This window comes from Oratosquilla oratoria, chromosome 16, assembly GCF_046742065.1.
Source record: "Oratosquilla oratoria isolate Oo_2021 chromosome 16, ASM4674206v1, whole genome shotgun sequence".
NCBI classification, from domain to species: domain Eukaryota; kingdom Metazoa; phylum Arthropoda; class Malacostraca; order Stomatopoda; family Squillidae; genus Oratosquilla; species Oratosquilla oratoria.
The window spans coordinates 53,454,866-53,468,462 of record NC_134792.1 but is presented as its reverse complement, the minus strand read 5'-3'; the positions used below and the strand labels follow the sequence as shown (position 1 = coordinate 53,468,462).

The following is a 13,597-nucleotide window of genomic DNA, read 5'->3' as shown; positions in this document are numbered from 1 at the left end:
ACTCCACACCCCTCCCACCCTCCCTCTCATCTGAGCACCTCCTGGATGACGGGTCATCCCTGCACCCTGCCCACCGCCCTGGGTCAGAAGCAGTGTCGCAAGACACAGCACATCCACAGCAAGGCCGCTTCATTTAATCGGCGACCCCCCCTCTCCGTCCCCCTCTGCATATAAGGCGAGGACGGGGAGAAATCCCTTCGGGCTGCGTCAAAATTTACTCACACATACTACCCCGGCCCCCACCCCCCCGCCTATTCCTCCTCATGCACTCACAACATCATCCATATACAACCATTCTCCACTCACCTCTGTCTTCCGTCCTCTCCCTTCCTTCCTCAACAGACATTCCCCTCTTCCCCAAAGCCCCCTTCACCCCATCCATCCACCTCATCCTAGGACGTCCCCTCATGTTCACTCCCTCCACATCTGCCTTCCATACCTCTTTTACTAGTCTTTCTTCACTCATTCTTTCCATGTGTCCAAACCATCCTAATATTCTTTCATCAACCCTATCTCCCAAATCCTTTTTCACCCCTGTTCTCCTCCTCACCTCCTCATTTCTCACTCTATCCAGCCTAGTAACCCCCACCATACTTCTCAGACACCTCATCTCAAACACATTCAAACTCCTTCTCTCTTCTTCTCTTATATTCCACGTTTCTGCCCCATACAGTGCTGTTGGTACAATCACTCCTTCATACAGTCTCCTCTTCGCATCCATTCCCAAATGTCTATTCCTCATTACACTCTTTAAACCACCAAGGCATTTACTCGCTTCTCTCAATCTACATTCTACCTCCACCTTCACTCCACCTTTTCCTGCTACACTTGCACCCAAGTATCTAAAACTATCCACTTCCTCCAGTCGCTCTCCCTTAATGTTCACTTCCAGTCTACTGCCACTTTCACCCCTTGTACATCTCATCACCTTACTTTTATCCACATTTATCTTTAGCTTTCTTCTATCACATACTCTCCCAAACTCTGCCACCAGCTTCCTCAATCCCTCCTCTGACCCTGCCACAAGTGCAGTGTCGTCCGCAAACAACAGCTGGCTCACCTCCCACTTTTCTCCATTTTCTTTAACCATCTCCAATCCCTAGCATTCACCTCTCGCACCACCCCATCCATGTATAAGTTGAACAGCCAGGGCGACATAACGCATCCTTGACGAAGTCCCACCTTTACTTCAAACCACTCACTCTCTCCATTTCTAATCCTGACACATGCTCTACTACTCTCATAAAAACTCTTGACAGCTCCCAAAAGCTTTCCTCCTATCCCATAAATCTGCATAACCTCCCACAGTGCCTTTCTGTCTACCCTATCATAAGCCTTTTCCAGATCCATAAAAGCTAAAATTTGTAAAAGAAATATAAAAATTAGATGGGAAAGGTATTTGGAAAAAACGTACTAAATCCAAGGCAATTTGGATTTAGACAAGGATGATCATGCATCACAAACTTAATGTGTTTCTATTCAAGGCTAATAGATGTAATACAAGAAAGAGATGGATGGGCTGATTGTGCATTTCTAGACCTGAAAAAAGCTTTTGATAAGGTACCACATAAGAAATTGCTAAAGAAATTAGAAACTGCAGGAGGAATACAGGGCAAACTGCTGAAGTGGATGGAAGACTTCTTGCATGAAAGAAAAATGAGAGTGGTGATAAGAGACAAACACTCTAATTGGGATTAAGTGATCAGTGGAGTTCCACAAGGAACAGTTCTGGCCCCAATAATGTTTGCTATATATATTAATGATATGGATAAAGTAATTGAAAATATGAGCTTCTTTTCGGGCAATGCAAAATTGTTGAAAAAAATGAACACTAGAAGATAGTGAGTCGCTACAGTGATCTCAATAAAGTATCATATGAAGAGAGACTGGCAAAACTTGAGCTACAGACATTAGAGCAAAGAAGAGAGAGAAGAGACTTGATAACTATGGAATCATGAAAGGCATAGAAATTATTGATAGAGAGGATCTAATAGAATGGGATAGAGATACAAGAGGACACAGAAAGAAAGTAAAAAAAGACAATTATAGAAGAGACCTGAAAAAGAACAGCTTTCCCCACAGGATAATAGACGTTTGGAACAAGTTCTATGAAAATGTGATGTGTGCAAAAACAAAACAGGAAATTAAAAACAGTCTGGATAAAACTTGATATGAAGACAGGACACCACAAGCATACCTCCCCTTCCTGTAAAATACAACTAGGTAAATACATATATATATATATATATATATATGAGAGTAGTAGAGCTTGTGTCAGGATTAGAAATGGAGAGAGTGAGTGGTTTGAGGTAAAGGTGGGACTTCGTCAAGGATGCGTTATGTCGCCCTGGCTGTTCAACTTATACATGGATGGGGTGGTGCGAGAGGTGAATGCTAGGGTAGTGGGTCAGGGATTGGAGATGGTTAAAGAAAATGGAGAAAAGTGGGAGGTGAGCCAGCTGTTGTTTGCGGACGACACTGCGCTTGTGGCAGGGTCAGAGGAGGGATTGAGGAAGTTGGTGGCAGAGTTTGGGAGAGTATGTGATAGAAGAAAGCTAAAGATAAATGTAGGTAAAAGTAAGGTGATGAGATGTACAAGGGGTGAAGGTGGCAGTAGACTGGAAGTGAACATTAAGGGAGAGCGACTGGAGGAATTGGATAGTTTTAGATACTTGGGTGCAAGTGTAGCAGGAAAAGGTGGAGTGAAGGTGGAGGTAGAATGTAGATTGAGAGAAGCGAGTAAATGCCTTGGTGGATTAAAGAGTGTAATGAGGAATAGACATTTGGGAATGGATGCGAAGAGGAGACTGTATGAAGGAGTGATTGTGCCAACAGCACTGTATGGGGCAGAAACGTGGAACATAAGAGAAGAAGAGAGAGAAGGAGTTTGAATGTGTTTGAGATGAGGTGTCTGAGAAGTATGGTGGGGGTTACTAGGCTGGATAGAGTGAGAAATGAGGAGGTGAGGAGGAGAAACAGGGGTGAAAAAGGATTTGGGAGATAGGGTTGATGAAAGAATATTAGGATGGTTTGGACACATGGAAAGAATGAGTGAAGAAAGACTAGTAAAAGAGGTATGGAAGGCAGATGTGGAGGGAGTGAACATGAGGGGACGTCCTAGGATGAGGTGGATGGATGGGGTGAAGGGGGCTTTGGGGAAGAGGGGAATGTCTGTTGAGGAAGGAAGGGAGAGGACGGAAGACAGAGGTGAGTGGAGAATGGCTGTATATGGATGATGTTGTGACTGCATGAGGAGGAATGGGCAGGGGGGTGGGGGGTGGGGTAGTATGTGTGAGTAAATTTTGACGCAGCCCGAAGGGATTTTCTCCCCGTCCTCGCCTTATATGCAGAGGGGGACGGAGAGGGGGGTCGCCGATTAAATGAAGCGGCCTTGCTGTGGATGTGCTGTGTCTTGCGACACTGCTTCTGACCCAGGGCGGTGGGCAGGGTGCAGGGATGACCCGTCATCCAGGAGGTGCTCAGATGAGAGGGAGGGTGGGAGGGGTGTGGAGTGTATGTAGGGATGAAATGGGTGGGAGTGTTTTTATGCCTTTCCCTTTTTGGCTACCTCCCTTGTAAGGGGGAAAAAGCCTTGGTATATGTATGTATGTATATATATATATATATATATATATATATATATATATATATATATATATATATATATATATATATATATATATATATATATATATATACATACATACACACATATACAGACATATACCAAAGGCTTTTCCCCCCTCAGAAGGGATGTAGCCAAAATCAAAGTCATCCCCACATATTCCACTCCCATTCACCACCCCTCCCTCCTACTTTTTTTTGCTTTTCGTGGATGACAGGTCATCCCTGCATCTCACCCACTGCCCTGGGTCAGAAGCAATTCAGCAAGACACAGCACATCCACAGGAAACCCACTTCATTTAATTGGCAACCCCCCACCTCCCAGTCTCTTCATGGAGAGGAAGAGAAGACGGAGAGAAATCCCTTGCTGGTGCTTCAAATTATCATTCACACAAAATCCCTCCCCTCCATCCCCCACTCACTCCCTTCCATGCACCACAGCATCATCCATACACAACCATACTTCACTCACCCCCCCTATTTTCTGTCTTCTCCCTTCCTTCCCTAACAGACATTCCCCTCTTTCCCAATGCCCCTTTTACCCCATCCATCCATCTCATCCTTGATAACCCACTCATGTTCACTACTTCCACCTCTGCCTTCCACACTTCTTTTACTAATCTTTCTTCACTCATTCTTTCCATGTGTCCAAACCATCCCAATACTTGAAGTGTGACAGCTGTCAGTCATGGGTCAAGCACATGATCTAAGACCATGGTGAATCACATACACACAATATATGTATTTATAATAAAACATTTACCTGATACAGCTAACCTGTATATTTTCTTTTTCTGTTATAGACAGCTGCACAAAGCAGGAATTTATTTGTTGGCGAAAGGTTTTAGCGATATCCCCCCATATACAAAAAGTAAGTATAATCTGTTATGAAATTGTGTATTTCAAAACCAGCATCATTAATGAGTTACATACATGCACTATGACACACATTTGATAAAGAGTCACTTAAAAGAATATTGTGGAAGTTAAAGAATATTGGAAAACTCTGAGTATAACATCCTGAAATGAGTGAAAGGTTTCCTGAAAGAAAAGTTCGTGCAAACTGACTCAGGCTGGGTGCAAGGATGACCATACATCCACAAGACACTAAGATATTCCAACCTCTACCTCAAACCACTCACTCTCTTCATTTCTAATTCTAACACGAGCTCTACTACTTTCATAAAAACTCTTGACTGCTCATAACAGCTTTTCTCTTATCCCATATATCTGCAATACCTCCCACAGTGCCTTCCTGTCTACCCTGTCATAAGCCTTTTCCAAATCCATAAAGATCCAAAAAACATCCTTACCTTTTACTAAAGCTTTCTCACATATCTGCCTTCCCACGAAAATCTGATCCATGTAACCCCTACCTGTCCTAAACCCACACTGTTCCTCACCAATTACTCCTTCTGTTCCTCTCCTAATCCTCTCAGTCAAAACCCTCTTGTAAGCCTTCCTAACTACACTTAACAAACTGATCCCTCTGAAACTACTACACTCACATGTCCCCTTTTCCCTTGTAAAGTGGAACTATACAGGCACTCCTCCAGTCCTGTGGCACTCTACCCTCTTTTAGACAAACATTAAACAACCTCACCAGCCAGTCCACCATCACTGTATCTCCCTTTTTAGACACTCCCTATAACACCCATCTAACCCAGGTGCCTTACCTGCTTTCATCATTTTGATAACTGCTTTCACCTCATCTTTCCTTATTTCTCCTCCATTTTCCTAATTCATTACTGTCATTTTCGTAGTGCTTCCCACTGCAACTACCTTTTCCTCCCTAACCTCCTTCACATGGAGCAACTCCCTAAGATACTGTGCCCATATTCCTTTTACTCCCATCATTTCCATTATCATCTCTCCATTTGCACCTTTTACCTTTTCTTCTCTACTTGATTTACCTCCTCTTTCTCTCTTAATTTCCATCCTAAATATCTTTTTATGACTTTCATATTTTTTTGTCATACTCTTACCCCATTTCACATCTGCTCTTCTTTTTGTCTCCTTTATCTTATGCTTTACTTCCCTTCTATTTTCTTTGTACCTCTCATATGATTTTTTTCAGATCTCTTCTATAACTATCCTTTTTGAGTTTCTTTTCATGTCATCTTGTTTTTCTTTTATCCCACTTTAATAAGTCTTCTCTATCAAGGACTTCCTTGCCTTTCATGGTTCTGTAAATGGTCAATGGATCACCTCTTTCTCTTCTTTGTTCCCGAGTTGGTAGTTCTAGTATGTCAATTTTGAAAGTGTTGGGACTATCTTTATTGTTGCTTTTTGGATTCTTTCTATTTTCTCTATATTCTTTTTTGTACTGGATTTCCATAGTGTTGCAGCATACTTCAATCTTGTTCTTATCAATGTGATTGAATTTTTTTTTTTACCATTATGTGTATGTTTGTGTATTTACCTTGTTGTATTATATGGGAAGGGGAGCTATGCTTGTAGTTACCCATCTTTGTATCTTGCAACATGTAGCTTGTTCTTAAATTCTTGTATGGTGTTTGCATACACAATTGTTTTGTCCAATTTGTTCCAGACATCCACCACTGTTGATTTTTTTTTTTTTTTCCAGACCTCATCTATAACTATCCATTTTGATTTTTTTTTCATGTCTCCTTGTTTTTCTTTTATCCCACTTTAAGTCTTCTCTGTCAAGGACTTCCATGCCTTTCATGATTCTGTAAATGGCCAATGTATTGCCTTTCTCCTCTTTGTTCTGAGGTTGGTAGTTCCAGTTTAGCCAATCTTTGTATATCAATTTTGAAAGTGTTGGGGCCACTCTTTGTCGTTGCGCTTTGGATCCTTTCTCTTTTCCTTATATTCTTTTTTTTTGTACTGGGTGTCCATAGTGTTACGGCATACTCCAATCTTGGTCTTTCTTGGTTTTATCAGTGTGACTAATATTTTTTTACCATTACAAGTGCCGGCTTTGCCGCCATGGCTTTGCAATAGGTGCTTGACCTGTAGTGCTGCTCGCTTTGCGAGTGGGCACTTCGTGGCTTGCCGTTCAGGGGCTCGGCCCTTATGGTGAGCTTGCTTTGCTTGCGGCCAATCATTTGTCTCCATTGCTGTGACATCAGCGTTCTCAGCCAACCAGTCGTCTCTGTTGCTTTGATGTCACCACTCTCAGCCAATCAGTCGTCCCCGTTGCTGTGACATCACCATTCTCTCAGCCAATCAGGTTCTCATGGACTGTTACCAAATCATTGTCACTGGCTAGATCATTTTGCCAAAAACAGACATGTTAATTTATTTATTTATTTATTAACTTCATCCAAATAATTAATATTCTTGTCTGGGGATATTCTTTGCTGATAATTACTCTTAGGTCCTTTTCAGAACTAATTTTTTTTACTTCCTTTGTACTGATTTTATATTGTCCTGATATTCTTTTTTTACTTTTTCCAAATTCCATTATACTATGTTTCTTAATGTTGAAGTTCACTTCCCACTTTTGGCTCCATTTTCAGACTTTGTCCAGGTTTCTCTGCAGCAGTTCACAGTCTTTTTCTACACTTTCTTTAGTAGTTTTGCATCATCTGCAAAGAAGTTCATATAACTTTCTACACCTTCATCCATGTCATATATATATAGCTAATGTTATTGAAACCAATACATAACCCTGTGGTACTCCACTTATCATTTCTTCCCAGGTTGAGTTTTTATCTCTGAGCACCACTCTCATTTTTCTCCCATGCAAGAAATCATCCATTTCAGTAATTTTCCTTGTACACCTGTTGTTTCGAGTTTTCTTAATATTTTTTGTGTGGTACTTTATCAAACGCCTTTTGTAAGTCCAGGAAAGCACAGTCTGCCCATCCATCCCTTTCTTGCATTATATCTATTAACCTTGAGTAAAAAGAAATCAAATGTGTGGCACATGATCTTCCTTGTCTAAAACCGAATTGGTTTGGATTTAGTATATCGTGCTCTTCCAGATGTTTAGTCCATCTACTTCTGATGACTTTTTCACAGATTTTAGCTATTATACTTGTAAGGGAGGGAGACTGGTCCATAGTTTATTGGGTCTTCCTTGTCTCCTTGTGTGTGTGTGTGGGTGTATATATACATATTTTTTTTATATGGACCAATGATGTATACGGTATTCCTGCAAAATGGACAGCAGAGCTACCCATTTTCAAAATCCATCAACTCCGCTCCATCAGGAGTTGCAGCTCAAAGGGCTGACACTTTTTTTCAGACTGTAGGGATTTTTGATCAATTGATTGAAATCTTCAGTAGCCTGCCTCATTTATAAAACTTATTGTTCATATTGTAGATCACTATATTGAAGGGGTTGAGTTGAAGAGGTTCTTAGATACATATACCAAGGGCTTTTTCCCCCATACAAAGGAAGTAGCCAAATTTAAAACCATAAATCCACTCCCACCCATTTCATTTTAGATAATAATGAGAAAGGAGTCTAGTTAGTATTGAAAAAAAGTTTATATGATAAAAGTACACTTTTGAATACTTATATACATTTCCAGTATTACTTTTAGCCTTTTAATTGGTCTTGTTTTCTCTTTTTCTTGCAGAAACACATGCAGATGTGAATTGTGAAGTTAATGAACCTGCAGACATTTATCTCTTTGCATATCGTGTCCATGCTCATAGTCTTGGATCTGTGATATCAGGTTACTCATATGACAACAAAGTAAGTTGTTCTGTTTATACTATATGTATATGTGGGTTGATGTGTCAATGAATTGTTGACTTAAATTTCTCTGAGTGTAAAGTCATGGCACCACAGCAGTCAACAATAGTCCTTAGCCTCTCCCATAGACCCTAGGATGAGTTGTAAGACATTTATCATTGGTGTGTGAGTTTGGGTGTATTTCTACGTCACCATCTAGTAGGAGGAAGAAGGGAGCAGTTGTTGGTCAGTTTGCAACAGTGGATGGTGTAATAGAAGGCTGCCACCAAATGATTTTAATCTATCCTTGTAGTGGGTGATGAGGATAGTGCTGGAGGAGTATTGAGTTATCCCTGGGGTTGACGATTCATGTATAATTTATTATAATTTTTGCATCATGTCTAATGTTGAAACTTTCTTTGCAGACAAAGGAGTATACTCTTGTTGCAAAAGGAAATCCACAGTGGCCACAAGCATTTTATCCCATGGATAAAGTTCATCGTGTTCGTCCAGATCAAGTGCTTCATGCTCGATGTACTTGGGACTCCTCCAATAGAGGACGACATACATATATAGGTAGGGAGATGTAGTTGGAACTGCCCAATATATGCTCTATTTTTCAAGGTGTGGTTCAACATGTATGAAGGATGATACACGCCCAGAATAAGAGAGTTTGAAGGGAATTTAGAAATATGGTTTATGAGAAGTTGAAGCCATTTGTATAAAACTCCTATAGATGTAGTCAAGGGTAATGATTCAGCTTTTTTGGTAATTTGTATATATACCATATATACATATACCAAGGCTTCTTCCCCCTTCCAAGGGGGGTAGCCAAAAAGGGAAAGGCATAAATGCACTCCCACCCATTTCATCCCTAAATACACTCCACACCCCTCCCACCCTTCCTCTCATCTGAGCACCTCCTGGATGACGGGTCATCCCTGCACCCTGCCCACCGCCCTGGGTCAGAAGCAGTGTCGCAAGACACAGCACATCCACAGCAAGGCCGCTTCATTTAATCGGCGACCCCCCCTCTCCGTCCCCCCCTGCATATAAGGAGAGGACGGGGAGAAATCCCTTCGGGCTGCGTCAAAATTTACTCACACATACTACCCCACCCCCCACCCCCCCGCCCATTCCTCCTCATGCAGTCACAACATCATCCATATACAACCATTCTCCACTCACCTCTGTCTTCTGTAATTTGTAATATGGCTAATGTAATATTTGTATTTTGTAGCACATTTCAAGATTATCAGCCATATCTCTAGTGACAGACTTGTCATTACACTATAATCAGTCAGTTGACCTGAGTCAACAGATTGATTGATCAAAGCTCCCCTTCCCCCCATTATGAAGTGGATGGTTGAATGAAAGCACATATCCTCAAAAAAAAAAAAAAAAAAAAAAGCCATACTATCCACTGTCTCAGTACCTGAATAAAAATAGTGCAGATAGACACAGTTCTACCACAGCAGGGCCAAACAGCTAGAGTTGGTTTACCCCCACAGCTTACCTGGCAATCCTGTTCCTCCCACATACAATGAAAAGCAGATGAGATAATGCCTTCAAGCTGTGTTATCCATTCATCCATTCACAATCATCTCTTCTTCTTTTTTTTTTTTTTTTTCTTTTTTTTTTTTAGGATACAGTGATTTTTATCTTGCTTTGCATAATGCCTAGGATCAAGTCCAGGGGCTTCAGGTGACTCATGCATACCTTTACAATCCAAATATAAAGGTCAAATGTGACATCTGCAATCATAGCTCATCACTATCTACTTTTTTCTTTAAGTGAACAGTATATGAGGAAAGACTGGGTCTGCCAACTTTAGAATACCAAATAGGAAGGGGTGATATTATTACAGTTTCAGGTTACTAAAGGGAATAGATTATACTAACAGAAGAGATCTCTTGATGAACCTCTTCAATATGAGTCAAATATTTGCATGCACATAAGGTTGCCTGATGTATGATGATGTATCACAAATACACGCATTACAAAATATAAAGAAACTGCTGTTATACTTGATCTCTTTCACTCTGAACAAACATAACATCATATAAACATGTTCAAGCCTGTTCACAGAATACTGGGGTCACTCAACCACACAAAAATAAATATAATCAGGAAGTCGATGCCAATATTCTTGTGTACCCCACTCGTGGTTCATGATGCATACATAGGCGTCACCATATTCAAAAGGTTAAGGATAGAAGGTCTTAAAAGGTCATGAGAACAAATCATAGAAGACTATATGTTTTATGGATGTGAAGACATACAGTTTTCCATATAGATGCATAAATACTTGGAATAGCTTAGGAGGTGATATAACCTAAACTTGAACAATACATGATTTTGAATCTAGGTATGATAATTGGAAATCAAGGATTTAGATTAAGTTGGAACTTTTTATGAGTTTGAGACTAGGCATGATAAATTGAAGAGTAGGACCCAACAAGTGTTGCTCCTTTCCTGTATACTACAGTTATGTAAATACATGATTTCTATTAGCCAGTCTCCACTATTAGGAAAATGTAATGATCTGAAAAAGATATGTATTTAGATTTAGACTCATAGTGAATAGTTTGCAATAATGCACATTTATTTTACAGGTTCCACAGGTGACGATGAAATGTGCAACCTTTACCTTATGTACTACACTGACCGTGATCTGGGATCTGAGACTGGATATTGCATGGATATATCATTCCCTGAATTAGTAGCAAAATTACCTGCAGGCAATGATGTTCCTCTCCCGAAGAATGAATTACTTGAAGAACATGCTCATGGGGAAAACACCAATAAGGTAATGGAGCAAGAAGTTAATTCATATACCAAGGGCTTTTTCCCCCTTACAAGGGAGGTAGCCAAAGTTAAAGGCATAAATCCACTCCCACCAATCCCGTCCTCACACACTCCACTCCCATTCACCACCCCTCCCTCCCTCTTTTCTTGGCTACTCCTGGATGACTAGTCATTCCTGCATCTTACCCACTGCCCTGGGTCAGAAGTAATGCAGCAAGACACAGCACATCCATAACAGGGCCACTTCATTTATTTGGGTACCCCCCCTCTCCATCCCCTTGTGCAGAAAAAAAGATGAGGAGAAATCCCTGCAGGCTGCATCAATTTGTTTTTCACACATACCCATCCCCACCCACTCCCCCTCATGCATCACAGCATCATCCATATACAACCATTCTCCATTCACCCCTATTTTCTGTCTTCTCCCGTCCTTCTTCAACAGACATTCCCCTCTTTCCCAATGCCCTTTTTACTCCATCCATCCATCTCATCCTTGATCACCCCCCATGTTCACTCCTTCCACATTTGCCTTCCACACTTCTTTTACTAATCTTTCTTCACTCATTCTTTCCATATGTCTAAACTATCCCAATACTCTTTCATCAACCCTATCTCCCAACTCCCTTTCCACCCCTGTTCTCCTCCTCACCTCCTCATTTTTCACTCCATCCAGCCTAGTAACCATCTATCATACTTCTCAGACACCTCATCTCAAACACATTCAAACTCCTCAACTCTTTCTCTCTTATGTTCCATGTTTCTGACCTATACAGTGCTGTCAGCACAATCACCCCTTCATACAATCTCCTCTTAGCATCCATTCCCAAATGTCTATTTCTCATTACATTTTTTAATCCCCCAAGGCATTTACTTGCTCTCAATCTATATTCTACCTCCACCTCCACTCCTCCCTTTCCTGCCACATTCGCACCCAAGTATCTAAAACTATCCACTTCCTCCAGTTTCTCTTCCTTAATACTCACTTCCAGTCATCTGCCACGCCACTTCACCCCTTGTACATCTCATCACCTTACTTTTACCCATATTAATCTTAAACTTCGTTCTTTCTCACACAATCCCAATTTCTGTCACTAATTTTCTCAATCCCTCCTCTGATCCTGCTCTAAGCAGTGTTGTCAGCTGACAACAACTCACTTACCTCCCACTTTTCTCCATTTTCTTTAACCATCTCCAATCCCTGACCCACTACCCTTGCATTTACCTCTTGCACCACCCCAGCCATGTATAAATTGAACAGCCAAGGTGACATAACACATTCCTGACAAAGTCCCACCTTTACCTCAAACCACTCACTCCCTCCATTTCTGATTCTAACACAAGATTTACTTCTCTTGTAAAAACTCTTGACTGCTCTTAACAGCTTTCCTCCTACCCCATATATCAGCAATACCTCCCACAGTGCCTTCCTGTCTACCCTGTCATAAGCTCATAAAAGCCCAAAAATAATCTTTACCTTTTCCTAAAGCTTTCTCACATATCTGTCTTACCACAAAAATCTGATCCATGCAACTCCTACCTGTCCTAAACCCACACTGTTCCTCACCAATTACTCCCTCTGTTCCTCTCCTAATCCTCTCAGTCTAAACCCTCCCATAAGCCTTCCCAACTACACTCAACAAACTGATCCCTCTGAATCCACTCACACTTGCTTCCTTTTTCCTTGTTAAAGTGGAACTATACAGGCACTCCTCCAGTCCTGCAGCACTCTACTCTCTCTTAAACAAACATTAAATAACCTCACCAACCAGAGTCCACTATCACTGTACCTCCTTTTTTCAGACATTCTGCATGACACCCATCCAACTCAGGTGCCTTACCTGCTCTCATCATCTTAACAACTGCATTCACCTCACCTTTCCATATTTCTCCTACATTTTCCTCATTCATTACTGTCATTTTCTCAGCACTTCCCACTGCAACTACCTTTCCTTCTCTATCCTCCTTCACATTCAACAACTCACTAAAATGCTCTGCCCATCTTCCTCTTACTGACTTACAAAGGATTACAAAGGTGGAGCATGCTGACAGGAGACCTTTTGGTCCATAACTAGGTCGGATGTGAAAAAAAATATATATATAAATGATAAAAAAATAGATAGAATAAAATGAAAATTAATATAATATAAATAATAATGAATAAAATAAATAATACATAGGTGTAGTTAAATGATAAACAGGTAAATAGTAAATAATAATAAACTGACAAATAAATAATTATAAATGGAAATCAAGCAAATAATAGATAAACAGACAAATAATAACAAACAAATAATCAAATAATATAAAATAAATGGCAGTCATTACAGTATCTTACTTAAATGTTTATCTAAACGAATCTTAAAGCTTCGAACTGAACTACATTGCACTGCCTTTGCAGGAAGTTTATTCCATTCATTAACTACATGGTTGACGTAATTGTTTCTACCCACTTCCTAATTAAATCTATTTCCTGACAGTTTGAAACCATTATTTCTTGTCGGGTACTCAGTGTAA

General features: G+C 40.6%; 1 protein-coding gene across 7 annotated transcripts in view; it reads left to right on the top strand.

The window, feature by feature from the left end:
• LOC143034010 (peptidyl-glycine alpha-amidating monooxygenase B-like) overlaps positions 1–13,597 on the top strand; it is a 194,934-nt gene that overhangs the window by 128,498 nt on the left and 52,839 nt on the right. For all 7 annotated transcript variants that reach the window (XR_012967215.1, XM_076199834.1, XM_076199835.1 and 4 more), the window contains 4 exons: positions 4,428–4,495; positions 8,178–8,296; positions 8,701–8,851; positions 10,891–11,084. Coding sequence is in view for 6 of the 7 variants with exons in the window: in XM_076199834.1 (XP_076055949.1) it covers positions 4,428–4,495; positions 8,178–8,296; positions 8,701–8,851; positions 10,891–11,084 (532 nt within the window). In the remaining variant the exon portion in view is untranslated. The remainder of the gene's footprint in view (positions 1–4,427; positions 4,496–8,177; positions 8,297–8,700; positions 8,852–10,890; positions 11,085–13,597) is intronic.